At 41.1% G+C, this 13,050-nt stretch overlaps 1 protein-coding gene across 2 annotated transcripts; it reads right to left on the bottom strand.

Moving 5' to 3' along the window:
* Positions 1–321: 321 nt before the first annotated feature.
* sqor (sulfide quinone oxidoreductase) lies at positions 322–10,292 on the bottom strand. Of its 2 annotated transcripts, XM_014125993.3 has the most exons (10): positions 10,131–10,292; positions 6,445–6,687; positions 4,412–4,582; positions 4,035–4,088; positions 3,523–3,723; positions 3,045–3,254; positions 2,483–2,666; positions 1,235–1,302; positions 921–1,099; positions 322–649 (listed from the first exon to the last, which is right to left on the bottom strand). In XM_014125993.3, the coding sequence occupies exons 2-10, from the start codon at positions 6,667–6,669 to the stop codon at positions 592–594; spliced, it is 1,350 nt and encodes a 449-aa protein (XP_013981468.2). In that variant the 5' UTR covers positions 6,670–6,687; positions 10,131–10,292; the 3' UTR covers positions 322–591. The 2 variants fall into 2 exon arrangements, with proteins under 2 accessions (XP_013981468.2, XP_082813585.1); XM_082957459.1 differs by lacking the exon at positions 322–649 and having other exon boundaries at positions 2,487–2,666.
* Between the last annotated feature and the right edge of the window lie 2,758 nt (positions 10,293–13,050).

Genomic DNA, 13,050 nt, shown 5'->3' with positions numbered 1-13,050 from the left:
CAATGCATTGAAGTATAAAGCTGGTAAATTCTCTCCTAATTATCCTTATGATAATAAGATATTCAATTATATACATTCCATTATCAGATTTTGACATTTTGTAAATATAGGCCTATATGTGAAACAAATCCTGCCTGGTACAACATTTAAGCAATAAGGTCAGAGGGGGTGTGATATATGGCCAATATACCACGGCTAAGGGCTGTTTTTAAGCGCGACGCAACGCGGAGTGCCTGGACACAGCCCTTAGCCATGGTATATTGCCCATATACCACAAACCCCAGAGGTGCCTTATTGCTATTATCAAGGTGCCATATTGCTATTATAAACTGGTTACAAACATAATTAGAGCACTAAAAATAAATGTTTTGTCATACCCGTGGTATCAGCATTCAGGGCTCGAACCACCCAGTTTATAATGAACGATATAGTATGTCATGGAATGCTGCATTATTACTTTCGTCATCGATTTACTTTGAGATTTCAATTGATTGTCAATGACTTGTTTAATTGTATTATGAAATGATCATGGTTATTGTAATGATTACAGTGTAGCAGTCAGGAACAGCACATCTTCATAGGTTATAACTTCTATTTCATCCCAAGGTGCATGATTTTCCTGTATGGTCCTGGTCCACCCCAGAATCCCCTTGGGGAAAAAGATCAGATTTACATTTAAGACTAATATTCCCCACCAAAAAGATCCATTTAGACATTTATTTCCTGACACTTTAGTCTACATACGGGTTTTTAAATTATTTTTATTAGGGCACACGACAGAAAACATTTGAAAACGTTTTTTTGCAACAGAAAATGAAAATAAGTGTGTCTTATTGGTTAAACGCTCCATGTTTCAGGCAGTTTTTCCATTTTGGTGCCTAATGAACACAATCCAGGAATTCTCTTTGACAGCTACTTACTTGAGAAGACCATGCCAGTACAGCTGAGGCATCACGTCAGCTTTCATGTGGTACATGGTCCATCTCTCCTTGCTTTGGTCAATGGGGAATGTCTCCAATGGTTGCCCACTATAGTCAAACTCAGCCAGAATGACTGTACTGTAACTCGTCACCAAAGGGCAGGAAGTGTAGCCGTCATACTGTAAACACAAGTATTTTAGCACTGTGTTATCTTGTAGATTATGAAAAAAATAAATACGCAACGCATTTGTAATAAGAAAAATGTAAAACATTTTTTAAAAAGAGGTTAGGTTTAGTTTAATTAGGTAACGTACCTTCCGATCTGGCGTTTCATTCTTCAAGACTTTTGAAATAGTTCTGTCCAGAATACTAGACTGGGCAGCTGGAAATAACATACACCACCATGTTATCTTTCCCATGCTCAATAGAAAATATACTACATGTAGCCAGGTCCATAATTATTGCCACCCGTGATAAAAAAAATGAGCAAAAATAAAACTGTATAAAATAAATAATTCAAATACTGAGCTATTTTGTATGCTTAAAACAATTGGGAAATGATATTATTTTATACCAATACAATTGTTCAGAGAAGTAGTATGAAAAATCTGAGGAAGATAGGGATCAAAATGATTGGGGACCTCTGTTTTCAATACTCTAGCACCCTCTCCCCTTATGATGATAACAACACTGAGCCTTTTTCTAAAGATGTTTTATGAGATTGTTCCCCAATGCTGGAAGGGGAGCCCGAGTGATAAAGTTTGGGAACCCCTGTCTTAGACCATTCCACCATACAATTTGTTTCTCCAGGAACTTGATATCCTTCAATGTTATGGAGGTATTTTGCTTCCACAGGGTGCTGGAGTGAAACAGGGCGAGGGTGCTGCTGGAGTGAAACAGGACGAGGGCGCTGCTGGAGTAAAACAGGGCAGGGCGGTGCTGGAGTAAAACAGGGCAGGGCGGTGCTGGAGTAAAACAGGGCAGGGCGGTGCTGGAGTAAAACAGGGCAGGGCGGTGCTGGAGTAAAACAGGGCAGGGCGGTGCTGGAGTAAAACAGGGCAGGGCGGTGCTGGAGTAAAACAGGGCAGGGCGGTGCTGGAGTAAAACAGGGCAGGGCGGTGCTGGAGTAAAACAGGGCAGGGCGCTGCTGGAGTAAAACAGGGCAGGGCGCTGCTGGAGTAAAACAGGGCAGGGCGCTGCTGGAGTAAAACAGGGCAGGGCGCTGCTGGAGTAAAACAGGGCAGGGCGCTGGAGTAAAACCATATCTTTTTTAGATGTATAACTTGTTAAACAAAATCTCTTTCTTTGAGCAATTGTATTGGTATTATTATTTATTATTATTATTATTATTATTTGAATTATTTATTTTATACACAGTCTTTTTTTACTCATCTTTATCAAGGGTGACAATAATTAATTATGGACCTGACTGTAGGTACAGGTTTTCAACCTGGCAAGTGGGCAGGCAAATACCATTAAAAAAAGTTTTGCAAGAGCCGTTTCCCCCTAACTTGGTGTGTTATTTTTTGATGTGGGAAAATAGAAGAACTGAAACCACATACCCACCGCAGCAGCTGTCTTGGCTGTTGGCAGGTTGGTGCAGTCTCCGATCCCAAACACGTTGGGATACCTGTTATGTTGAAGGGTCTCTTTGTTGACGTCCAGCCAGCCACCCTCATCAGCCAATGAGGATCCTTTAACCACCGGGTTGGGTCCCATTGGAGGAGTGACATGAAGCATCTCATACTGACAGAAAGAAAGAAAGAAAAGATTGATGATTCATTGACTGAAAATGAGCAAAAACAAATGAAATTATACAACTATGACTGTCTTGTTGTTGCCCAGTGAATGTTCCGATATGAATAATTCTGGATTGCTTGTTTCTTAGCATCAAGCTTCTATGTCATTTTAGATCTATTGCAGATGTGTAAACAAACCCCTCTGAACTACCATTCTGTGTTTTCCATTTGTACATCATAGCTACCTGGAACTTAGCCTGGTCCCAGATATGTCTGTGTTGTCTTGCCAACTCATACGGTCTTTGTGATACATGATAATGACCATAGGTATAAGAGTTGGCAACATAACACAAACAGATCTGGGGCCAGGCTACCTGGAACTTACCTCAAACACTTCAGTTTCTCCGGGATTATCAAGGTTTTCAAACACGGCCTCCTGCTTGTTGGCCCGGACCTCAATGAGGTTGTGTCTGAGATTCACCTGGATGTCGCGATTCTTCACTATCTCCCACAATGCATCTGCATATTTCTTGATCCCAAACAGCACTGGCAGTGACGTGTTGTACATGATGTTGGCAGTTGCTCTTTTTCCTGTCTTCGAAAGGGATCAGATCAGAATAACTTTTTTTTATGATGGATTGTGTTCAGTAGGTATGAAATGGAAGAAAAAGACTTTGAACAGAGTGAAACAGGAAGATATTATCTGAACACGTCCAATAAGAAACACTTCCGTTGCGAAATGTTTTGCTAAAAATGTCCACTAATAAACACGACCCAGATAATATTTGACAATAGAGATTTATCATAATACATGTTTATAAAAGCTTTATCTGATGCATTTTGTATCATTAGTATTAAAATACCTTTCTGAGATAAGCATCGGTCAGGTACATGATCTTCTGTGGTGCTCCTGCACACTTCACCGGAGTGTTGGGGAAAGAGAATACAGCATTGCCCTCCTTGAAGTTCTGCAGTGCACTCCAAGTCTTCTCCACGGTTTGCACAGAGTAGTTTGAACCAATCTTGAATTTCACCCAATCTTCAATCTCAGGCAGGCCTTTGATCTAGAAAGTCATTGTAAGAAGACCGAAAGATTGTATCATTGGCAGAGACTGACGCGTACAATTGTAACGACTTCGATATATCACAAATGAAAGAAATGTCCACAACGGATGAATGAATTCTCTAATTGAACGGTTTATTAAAGCGGAAATCACACAGGCTACTGTTTGGCCATAGCCCACGCCAAACAACTAACTCATAACAACTCATAACAACAGAACACAGGCACACGTAACTGCCGAATCGTGTCGCTACATTATTATACAGTAAGTCTTATGTCGAAACAATATTGTAGGAAGTTAAATATGATCACCTTCTCATAGTGTAGTTGTAGACCTAGAGCCACTATCAGATACTGGTAGGAGATCTGTTACAGGGAAAACAATACGTTTCAGTCAGTTGTAGGGTGGAAAATGATTGTACACCCACTTCCTTTGATAGGACATGTAAAAGCTGAAATTGACTTCATTGACATTTGGTTAGTTTCATATCAAGACCTGTTTCATATTAAGAGGATCTCTATAACATCTGACGTTGCCAGGAAAGGTGGGCAAACAAGATTACGACAACACTCGACTGACCTTTGCCTTGCTCACGTTGATACCAAGACCAATAATGACATTTGATCAAGTCAAGCAACATGTATTAAATCAAAATAAACGATAGGAAAGTAAAAACAGACCTTCCTACCTCCATGCCATTGTCTGTGCGTACAGTGTTTGTGTCTGGGTGGATCTCCTGAACATTAGATCTCACCCACTTGACTCCAGGCGGTATGACACTGGATGTAGGTCGACCAGAGGAGGCCACACTTTTAGCCCCAGCTCCAACCAATGTCCAGATGGGCTGATAATAGTGCATCTATAAAAACACAGGGAAGAATGCTGCTCAATAATGTTGTCCCATGCACTAGACTACAAGTTCGTCCCAAATGGCACCCTTATTCCCTATATAATGCACTGTGGGCCCTGGTCTAGTAGTGGACTACAGCGGCTTCATTAAGTATTCACACCATGGACTTTTTCCACATTTTTGTTGTGTTACAGCCTTAAATTAAAATTAGATTTTTTTTTTGTCACTGGCCTTCACTTAATATCCCATAATGTCAAAGTGTAATTGTGTTTAGAATGTTTTGTTTTTTTAACAAATTCATTACAAAATGAAAAGCTGAAATGTCTTAAGTCAACCCCTTTGTTAGGGTAAGCATAAATAAGTTCAGAAGTAAAACTTTGCTTAACAAGTTACATGGAATAGTGTTCAATATGATTTTTGAATGACAACCTCATCTCTGTACCCCACACACAATTATCAGTAAGGTCCCTGAGTCGAGCAGTGAATTTGAAACAAAGACTAGGGAGGTTTTCCGATGCCTCGCAAAGAAGGGAACCTCTTGTTAGATGGTAAAAATTAAATAAATAGCTGACATTGAATATCCCTTTGGCCATGGTGAAGTTATTAATTACACTTTGGACGGTGTATCAATACACCCAGTCACTACAAAGATACAGGCGTCCTTCCTAACTCAGTTGCCAGAGAGGAAGGAAACCGCTCAGGGATTTCACCATGAAGTTAATGGGGACTTTAAAACAGTTAGAGTTTAATGGCTGTGATAGGATAAAACAGAGGATGGATCAACAACATTGTAGTTACTCCACAATACTAACCTAATTGACAGAGTGAAAGTAAGGAAGCCTGTACAAAATATAAATATTCCAAAACATGCATCCTGTTCGCAACAAGGCACTAAAGTAAAACTGCAAAAAAGGTGGCAAAGCAATTGACATTTTGTCCTGAATACAAATTGTTATGTTTGGGGCATATTCCAATACATTACTGAGTACCATTCTCCATATTTTCAAGCATAGTGGTGGCTGCATCATGTTATGGGTATGCTTGTAATTGTTAGGGACTGGGGAGTTTTTCAAGATAAAAAACAAACGGAATGGAGCTAAGCACAGGCAAAATCCTAGAAGAAAACCTGGTTCAGTCTGCTTCCCACCAGACACTAGGAGATTAATTCACCTTTCAGCAGGACAATAACCTAAAACACAAGGCCACATCTATCTACTCTGGAGTTGCTTACTAAGAAGACAGTGAATGTTCCTGAGTGGCCATATTACAGTTTTGACTTAAATCTACTTAAAAATCTATGGCAAGACCTGAAAATGGTTGTCTAGCAATGATAACCAATTTGACAGAGCTTGAAGAATTTTTTTAAGAATAATGGGCAAATGTTGCACAATCCATGTGTGGAAAGCTCTTAGAGACTTACCGAGAAAGACTTGCAGCTGTAATCTAAAAAGTATTGACTCAAGGGTGTGAATACTTATGTAAATAAATACTGTATTTCATTCTCAAATTGTGTGTAGATGGGTCAGATTTATTATTTTTTAAATCTATTTTGAATAAAGGCTGTATTAACAAAATGTGGAATAAGTCAAGGGTTATGAATACTTTCTGAAGCCACATTGGATTGACTGTAGACCTCTCTGATTCAGAAGGGTTGGGTTAAATGTGGAAGACACATTTCAGTTGAAGGCATTCAGTTGTACAACTGACTAGGTATCCCCCCTTTCCCTGTACAACTGACTAGGTATCTCCCTTTCCCTGTACAACTGACTAGGTATCCCCCTTTCCAACTGACTAGGTATCCCCCCTTTCCCCTAGCACCGATGCTATAGGGAATAGGCCACCCTTTAGTAGTCAACAACTGTCTTTAATACCTCACTGGTTTCCACTACGGCCACATTTTCCGCCCCTAGCTTCCTCTTCATCCGAGCACTCATTGCGATGCCCCCACTTCCTCCTCCCAGCACTAGGACCTTGTAATGCTCTTTGGAGGAGGCATTGCCGCTGCTGGTGTGGAGACGACAGATGCCTATACCAGCAGTCCTATGGCACTGCCTCCACAGGGCTGGCTGTCGATGCATGACTGTCACTGTAGCCATGTATTCCCTTCTGTATCTCTAGAATGTATTACAAGTCAGAATTCAGTTACAATGATTACATAGGCTTAAAGGGACAGATTATTGACAGGCAGTGTAGTCAAAGGAATGAACAGCAGAGCAGTGTGCAAACATATAAACAAGCCTTTTCTAAAAAAAAAAAAAATTAAATTGGTTTACTTCAGTTTATTTAGTAAATATTTACTCTATTTTCTTAAAACGGCATTGTTGTTTAAGGGCTTATAAGTAAGCATTTCACCTATTGTATTCAGTGCAAGTGACAAATACTATTTTATTTGATAGTAGGCTTTCCTAGTAAGTTAAATGATGTTGAAAATACTTTTCTTGATGTAATTTTTTATTGTTTTATTTATTTTAATTTTTGTAGATTTTTTTTTCTTAAATCAGGTATATTTTCCAGATGTTGAAAATATGTATTTTCCGGGCGTTAAAAATAGGTAAATTTTCAGTTCTAAACGAAAGTTAAAAAAAGAGCTCATTAGAGACATTGGCCAAATTTCAACTGCCACATACATTCTTCTCAACGAAGTAAACATTGTATCATAATAATTATTTGTTTATCCATTTAATATAGGAAATAGGAGCCAAATGAAGATTACAACATAGAATATGTATCATTGCTCTTATGCAAGCTTCTTCAAAAGCTTAAATTTAAAAAAAATATATACCAACAGACCAGTTATACTACAATAACACTGATTGTAAATCGCTCTGGATAAGAGAGCCTGCTGAATGACCAAAATGTAAACGTACACTACCGTTCAAAAGTTTGGGGGTCACTTAGAAATGTCCTTGTTTTTGAAAGAAAAGCACATTTGTTGTCCATTTAAAATACATCAAATTGATCAGAAATACATTGTAGACATTGTTAATGTTGTAAATGACTATTGTAGCTGGAAACAGATTGTTTAATGGAATATCTACATAGGCATACAGAGGCCCATTATCAGCAACCATCACTCCTGTGTTCCAATGGCCCGTTGTGTTAGCTAATCCAAGTTTATCATTTTAAAAAGGCTAATTGATCATTAGAAAACCCCTTTTCAATTATGTTAGCACAGCTTAAAACTGTTGTTCTGATTAAAGAAGCAATAAAACTGGCCTTCTTTAGACTAGTTGAGTATCTGGAGCATCAGCATTTGTGGGTTCGATTACAGGCTCAAAATGGACAGAAACAAATAACTTTCTTCTGAAACTTGTCAATCTTCTTGTTCTGAGAGATGAAGGCTATTCCATGAGAGAAGTTGCCAAGAAACTGAAGATCTCGTACAACGCTGTGTACTACTCCCTTCACAGAACAGAGCAAACTGTCTCTAACCAGAATAGAAAGATGAGTGGGAGGCCCCGGTGCACAACTGAGCAAGAGGACAAGTACATTAGTGTCTACTTTGAGACACAGACGCCTCACAAGTCCTCAACTGGCACCTTCATTAAATAGTACCTTCAAAACAACAGTCTCAAAGTCAACAGTGAAGAGGCGACTCCAGGATGCTGGCCTTCTAGGCAGACTTCCTCTGTCCAGTGTCTGTTCTTCTGCCCTTGTTAATCTTTTATTTTTATTGGCCAGTCTGAGAGATGGCTTTTTCTTTGCAACTCTGCCTAGAAGTTCAGCATCCCGTAGTCGCCTCTTCACTGTTGACATTGAGACTGGTGTTTTGCGGGTACTATTTAATTTAGGCTTGCATGGGCTAACAATTTCCCAGCCTAATTGTAACCAAATATCCAAACGGAGATTCCGTGACGACAAAAATCAGACATTGATTGATAATCCCCACGCTTGTCTCAAAGCAGAGCGATAATTACTATCCCATGCATGGTGCTGTAAAGCAACAATATGATAAATGCATTCAGTGGCATTGGCCTACTTTATTCCAATATTTTCGTAATTCAGTGATATTCATTCCCACAATAATTATTAGTTGATCTATCCTGTTATGGTTATGAAAACGTGCATACATAATGGTGGGATTTGCGAAGTAATGAGGACACGTCTTGCCAAGTTTATTACTGCCATGAGGACCGTAACAGCCGGCGCTGCCTAGCGACCATCAAATCTCATGAACGCATATTGCTTACACCGGATTTAGCTCAAACTAGTCTTATTTTTGGTTTGTACAACAGGTTTAAATTCTGATCCCAAAATCGGACGTATCTACGCCGACCTAGCATTTAAAACCCAACTTGTTCATGCCCAACTGGTGCAACTAGCTGGCCGGTGTACTGTACTGAAATCAGGAGAGTAGGATGGGACTTTGATAAATGCAGAAAATCAATTAAAATAAAAACGTTCTACCAAAGTGACCATGTTATTTTTGCAAATACTATTTGATTCTGAGTTCGGACATACAAAGTTTGTAATGTGAAAACTAATTATAAGATGCATACTTTCTGTTTTTCCCGAACTCACTTCTGGCACATGTTCAGATCAAATACACCACAATACAAACTGTTTACGTGTCCTAATAATTCTTAAATTGGTTCTCTGATTAGACGTTTTAATCGGCGCATTCTTACTTTGATTATGACTTTACACCGATCAATATAAACAGAATAGGGTGCATTTTTACATGACTAATCCCATACTCGGCCTTCTGTCATAATCAGTTTAATATCAAATTTGTAGTGTGTATGTAAACGCATGTAAACGTAATCTATGATTGGTTTAGATTTGGTCCGGACCCCAATCAGGTGTCTATGGTTTGGCCTGGGCCATATCAAGGCTGGTCTGAAACGGGACTAAATCTGAACAAAACGTAGACTTCTACATTTGGGCCAAATCCGGACCAACAATCTATTTCCGTGGAAGTTGAAATCAAGGCTGGTCCAAAAGACGTCGGTCCATGCTTTTAGTGTATTGAGGCTACAGTATATTGTCCCGAAATCAAATTGTTGTCGTCGCATAGTACGTAGCTGTTTCACGACCAATTTTACTTATTCAACCTACTTCATTGCCGATCCACATAGTAGGCTACATCTATGTGTTTTGTTGAAAAATAAATAGTGTAGAGAAAAGTTATTTGAAGTCAACAGCAACCTATTCTCAGAAGTTATTATCAATCAAAGTTATCCAGGCTGTATCACAAACGGACGTAATTGGTAGTGCCAAAGGGCGGCGCACAATTGGCCCAACGTTGTCCGGGTTTGGCCGGGGTAGGTCGTCATTGTAAATACGATTTTGTTCTGACTTGTCTAGTTAAATAAATAAAAGTTATAACTCACGCAGAAAAGCCCTATTCATGTTGCCGCGTTCAAGAAAAATCGGAACTCGGAAACTCCGACATTTGACTTGGAAACTCGTTGTCGAAAGATAAACTCAGTTTCCCATTTGGAAAGTATCAGAATCAACAAAAAGTAAGCTCACCGCAATAAAAAAGGCAAATTTTAACTCGGAATTTCCGAGTTGTCTTGAAAACACCAACAATTATGTCAAGACAGAAACCTACCTCATTTAACGTAGGAAATTGCGAAAACGGGATATGATCCTTGCAGGCTGGCGATCAACCCACAGACTTCTATTAAAAACTGGTCTATCTTTTTGAACACATGCGTCGAGAGTGTCACCGATTGCATAATACCCAGAATGACCTGGGTCGCGTTCAGTATGGCCATCGTTTTAAAACGTACTGAACACGAAGTTTTCCACCTTTACTCTGTTGACTTTCCACACCACCTTATCTTGCCGGTTTCAAAAGAGTTCCAGGTAAAGTCACACGGAAAAGAAAAAGACAGAACATTCTATAGTTTTCAAACGCACCACTTTTCGCTGCAGAGCTAATTAGGGCAGTCTAGGCTACAGTAACCTCGCCCCCAGGCTATTGCGCACAGCGGAAGTTGGAGGAAGTATCTGGGGACTAGATTAAGGCTACGGTAAATACAAATTGGCCTCGTTTCACAAAACCCAGACTCAAATCAGTTCAAACAGTAGGTGGGTCATTCAATTAAACCTGTATTTTTTTAGTTCCTCAGACCTTTTTAAGTGTATTGGGTCATCAACATCTAATTTAAAAAGCTTAATTTATAAACATTGAAATGTCCCCTGTAATGAAGTGTAAGAAACATGCATTTCGCTACACAGGCAATAACATCTGCCATAAATATCAGAAAATATCTTGTTTATAACTGACACAATGCATTTTGTCATGTTATCTGTGGCCTTCACTGAATTTGTACTTAGAATATGACTAATACAATTTGCACATCGATTTTTGCCATCGATGTAAACATCTATTTGTGCACTTTGTTGAGTATGTATTTTTCCAAATAAATGCATGATTATTGATTAAAATTACAATATCGATTTGCATACCTCAGTCTACCCTGTTAAGCCAACCAATCTTCCCCCATAAAAATTGTGAATTTATCCTTATATGCAACCTGGTCTCCATACCAAATGTAACATATCATACTAAAGTGTTTTGTGTGTGTTTTGCTAGCACAGACTGGAATATGTTCCGGGATTCCTCCGATGGCATTGAGGAGTACACCACATCAGTCATTGGCTTCATCAATAAGTGCATCGATGACGTAGTCCCCACATTGACCCTACGTACATACCCCAACCAGAAGCCATGGATTACAGGCAACATCCGCACTGAGCTAAAGGCTTGAGCTGCCGTTTCAAGGAGCTGGACTCTAACCCGGAAGCTTATACGAAATCCCGCTATGCCCTCCGATGAACCATCAAACAGGCAAAGTGTCAATACAGGACTAAAATCGAATCGTACTACACCGGCTCTGACGCTCGTCGGATGTGGCAGGGCTTGCAAACCATTACAGACAACAAAGGGAAGCACAGCTGAGAGCTGGCCAGTGACAAGAGTCTACCAGATGAGCTAAACTACTTCTATGCTCGCTTCGAGGCAAATAACACTTAACCATGCATGAGAGCACCAGCTGTTCCGGAAGACTGTGTGATCACGCTTTCTGCAGCTGATGTGAGTAAGACCTTTAAACAGGTCAACAGTCACAAGGCCGCAGGGCCAGACGGATTAACAGGATGTGTACTGCGAGCATGCACTGACCAACTGGCAAGTGTCTTCACTGACATTTTCAACCTTTCCCTGTATGAGTCTGTAATACCGACATGTTTTAAGCAGACCAGCATAGTCCCTGTGCCCAAGAACACTAAGGTAACCTGCCTAAATGACTACCGGCCCGTAGCACTCACGTCTGTAGCCATGTAGTGCTTTGAAATGCTGGTCATAGCTCACATCAACACCATTATCCCAGAAACCCTAGTCCCACTCCAATTTGCATACTGCACCAACAGATCCACAGATGATGTAATCTCTATTGCACTCCACACTGCCCTTGCCCACCTGGACAAAAGGAACACCTATGTGAGAATGCTATTCATTGACTACAGCTTAGCATTCAACACCATAGTGCCCTCAAAGCTCATCAATAAGTTAAGGACCCTGGGACTAAACCCCTCCCTCTGCAACTGGATCCTGGACTTCCTGACCGGCTGCTCCCAGGTGGTAAGGGTAGGTAACAACACATCTGATACACTGATCCTCAACACAGAGGCCCCTCGGGTGCGTGCTCAGTCCCCTCCTGTACTCCCTGTTCACTCATGACTGCACGGCCGGGCACGACTCCAACACCATCATTAAGTTTGCCAATGACACAACAGTGGTAGGCCTGATCATCAACAACAACGAGACATCCTATAGGAAGGAGGTCAGAGACCTGGCCATGTAATGATGTTGACAGGTGTGCGTAATGAAGGGCAGCCTGGCACCCTCGAACTCCAGAGAGGGAGAGCGGGAGCCGGCAAGACAGTACCCCCCCCCCCCCCCCCCCCTAGGGGCGCCACCTGGGTGAGCCTGATAGGCCGGCCGAGGAATGGGCGCTGGACAAGCCGGTTGGGGCGTAGAAGCCCGATGAACCGGCTGAGGCGTGGGAGCCTGACAATCCAGTTCCCTCGGCGACGGCACCCGGACCTAACCTTACCTACCAAAACAAAAAACTCCCTGATGCTTATTTTAGTGGTGTCAGCATTCTTTTTTTTTAACGCCCTTTTTCTCCCCAATTGGTAGTTACAGTCTTGTCTCATCGCTACATTCCTGCCTGCCAAACCCTCCCCTAACCCGGACGATACTGGGCCAATTGTGCGCCGCCCCATGGGTGTCCCGGTCGCGGCCGGCTGCGACAGAAACTGGACTCGTACCAGGATCTCTAGTGGCACAGCTTGCACTGCGATGCAGTGTTTTAGACCACTGCGCCACTCGGGAGGCCCCGGTGTCAGCATTCTGTAAGGATCGACGCTGGTAGACGAGAAGCAGGTACAGGAAGTGAACATTTAAGGAGCAACGGACATGGAACAGGACAGGACAGTGTCTGGACATGAACACATAATGA

Source organism: Salmo salar, chromosome 10, assembly GCF_965601325.2.
Source record: "Salmo salar chromosome 10, fSalSal1, whole genome shotgun sequence".
NCBI classification, from domain to species: Eukaryota; Metazoa; Chordata; class Actinopteri; order Salmoniformes; family Salmonidae; genus Salmo; species Salmo salar.
Note: the sequence above shows the minus strand (reverse complement) of the source record. Positions and strands in the feature narration are given on the sequence as shown.

What these genes read in the sequence shown, in the direction of transcription:
- sqor (XM_014125993.3), bottom strand. Translation starts at nt 6,669, where the DNA reads ATGGCTACAGTGACAGTCATGCATCGACAGCCAGCCCTGTGGAGGCAG. An exon ending in GAGAAACTGAAGTGTTTGAG is followed by an intron (nt 2,667 to 3,044) that starts GTAAGTTCCAGG and finishes TCTTTCTGTCAG; the next exon opens with TATGAGATGCTTCATGTCAC. An exon ending in ATGAAACGCCAGATCGGAAG is followed by an intron (nt 1,100 to 1,234) that starts GTACGTTACCTA and finishes TTGTGTTTACAG; the next exon opens with TATGACGGCTACACTTCCTG.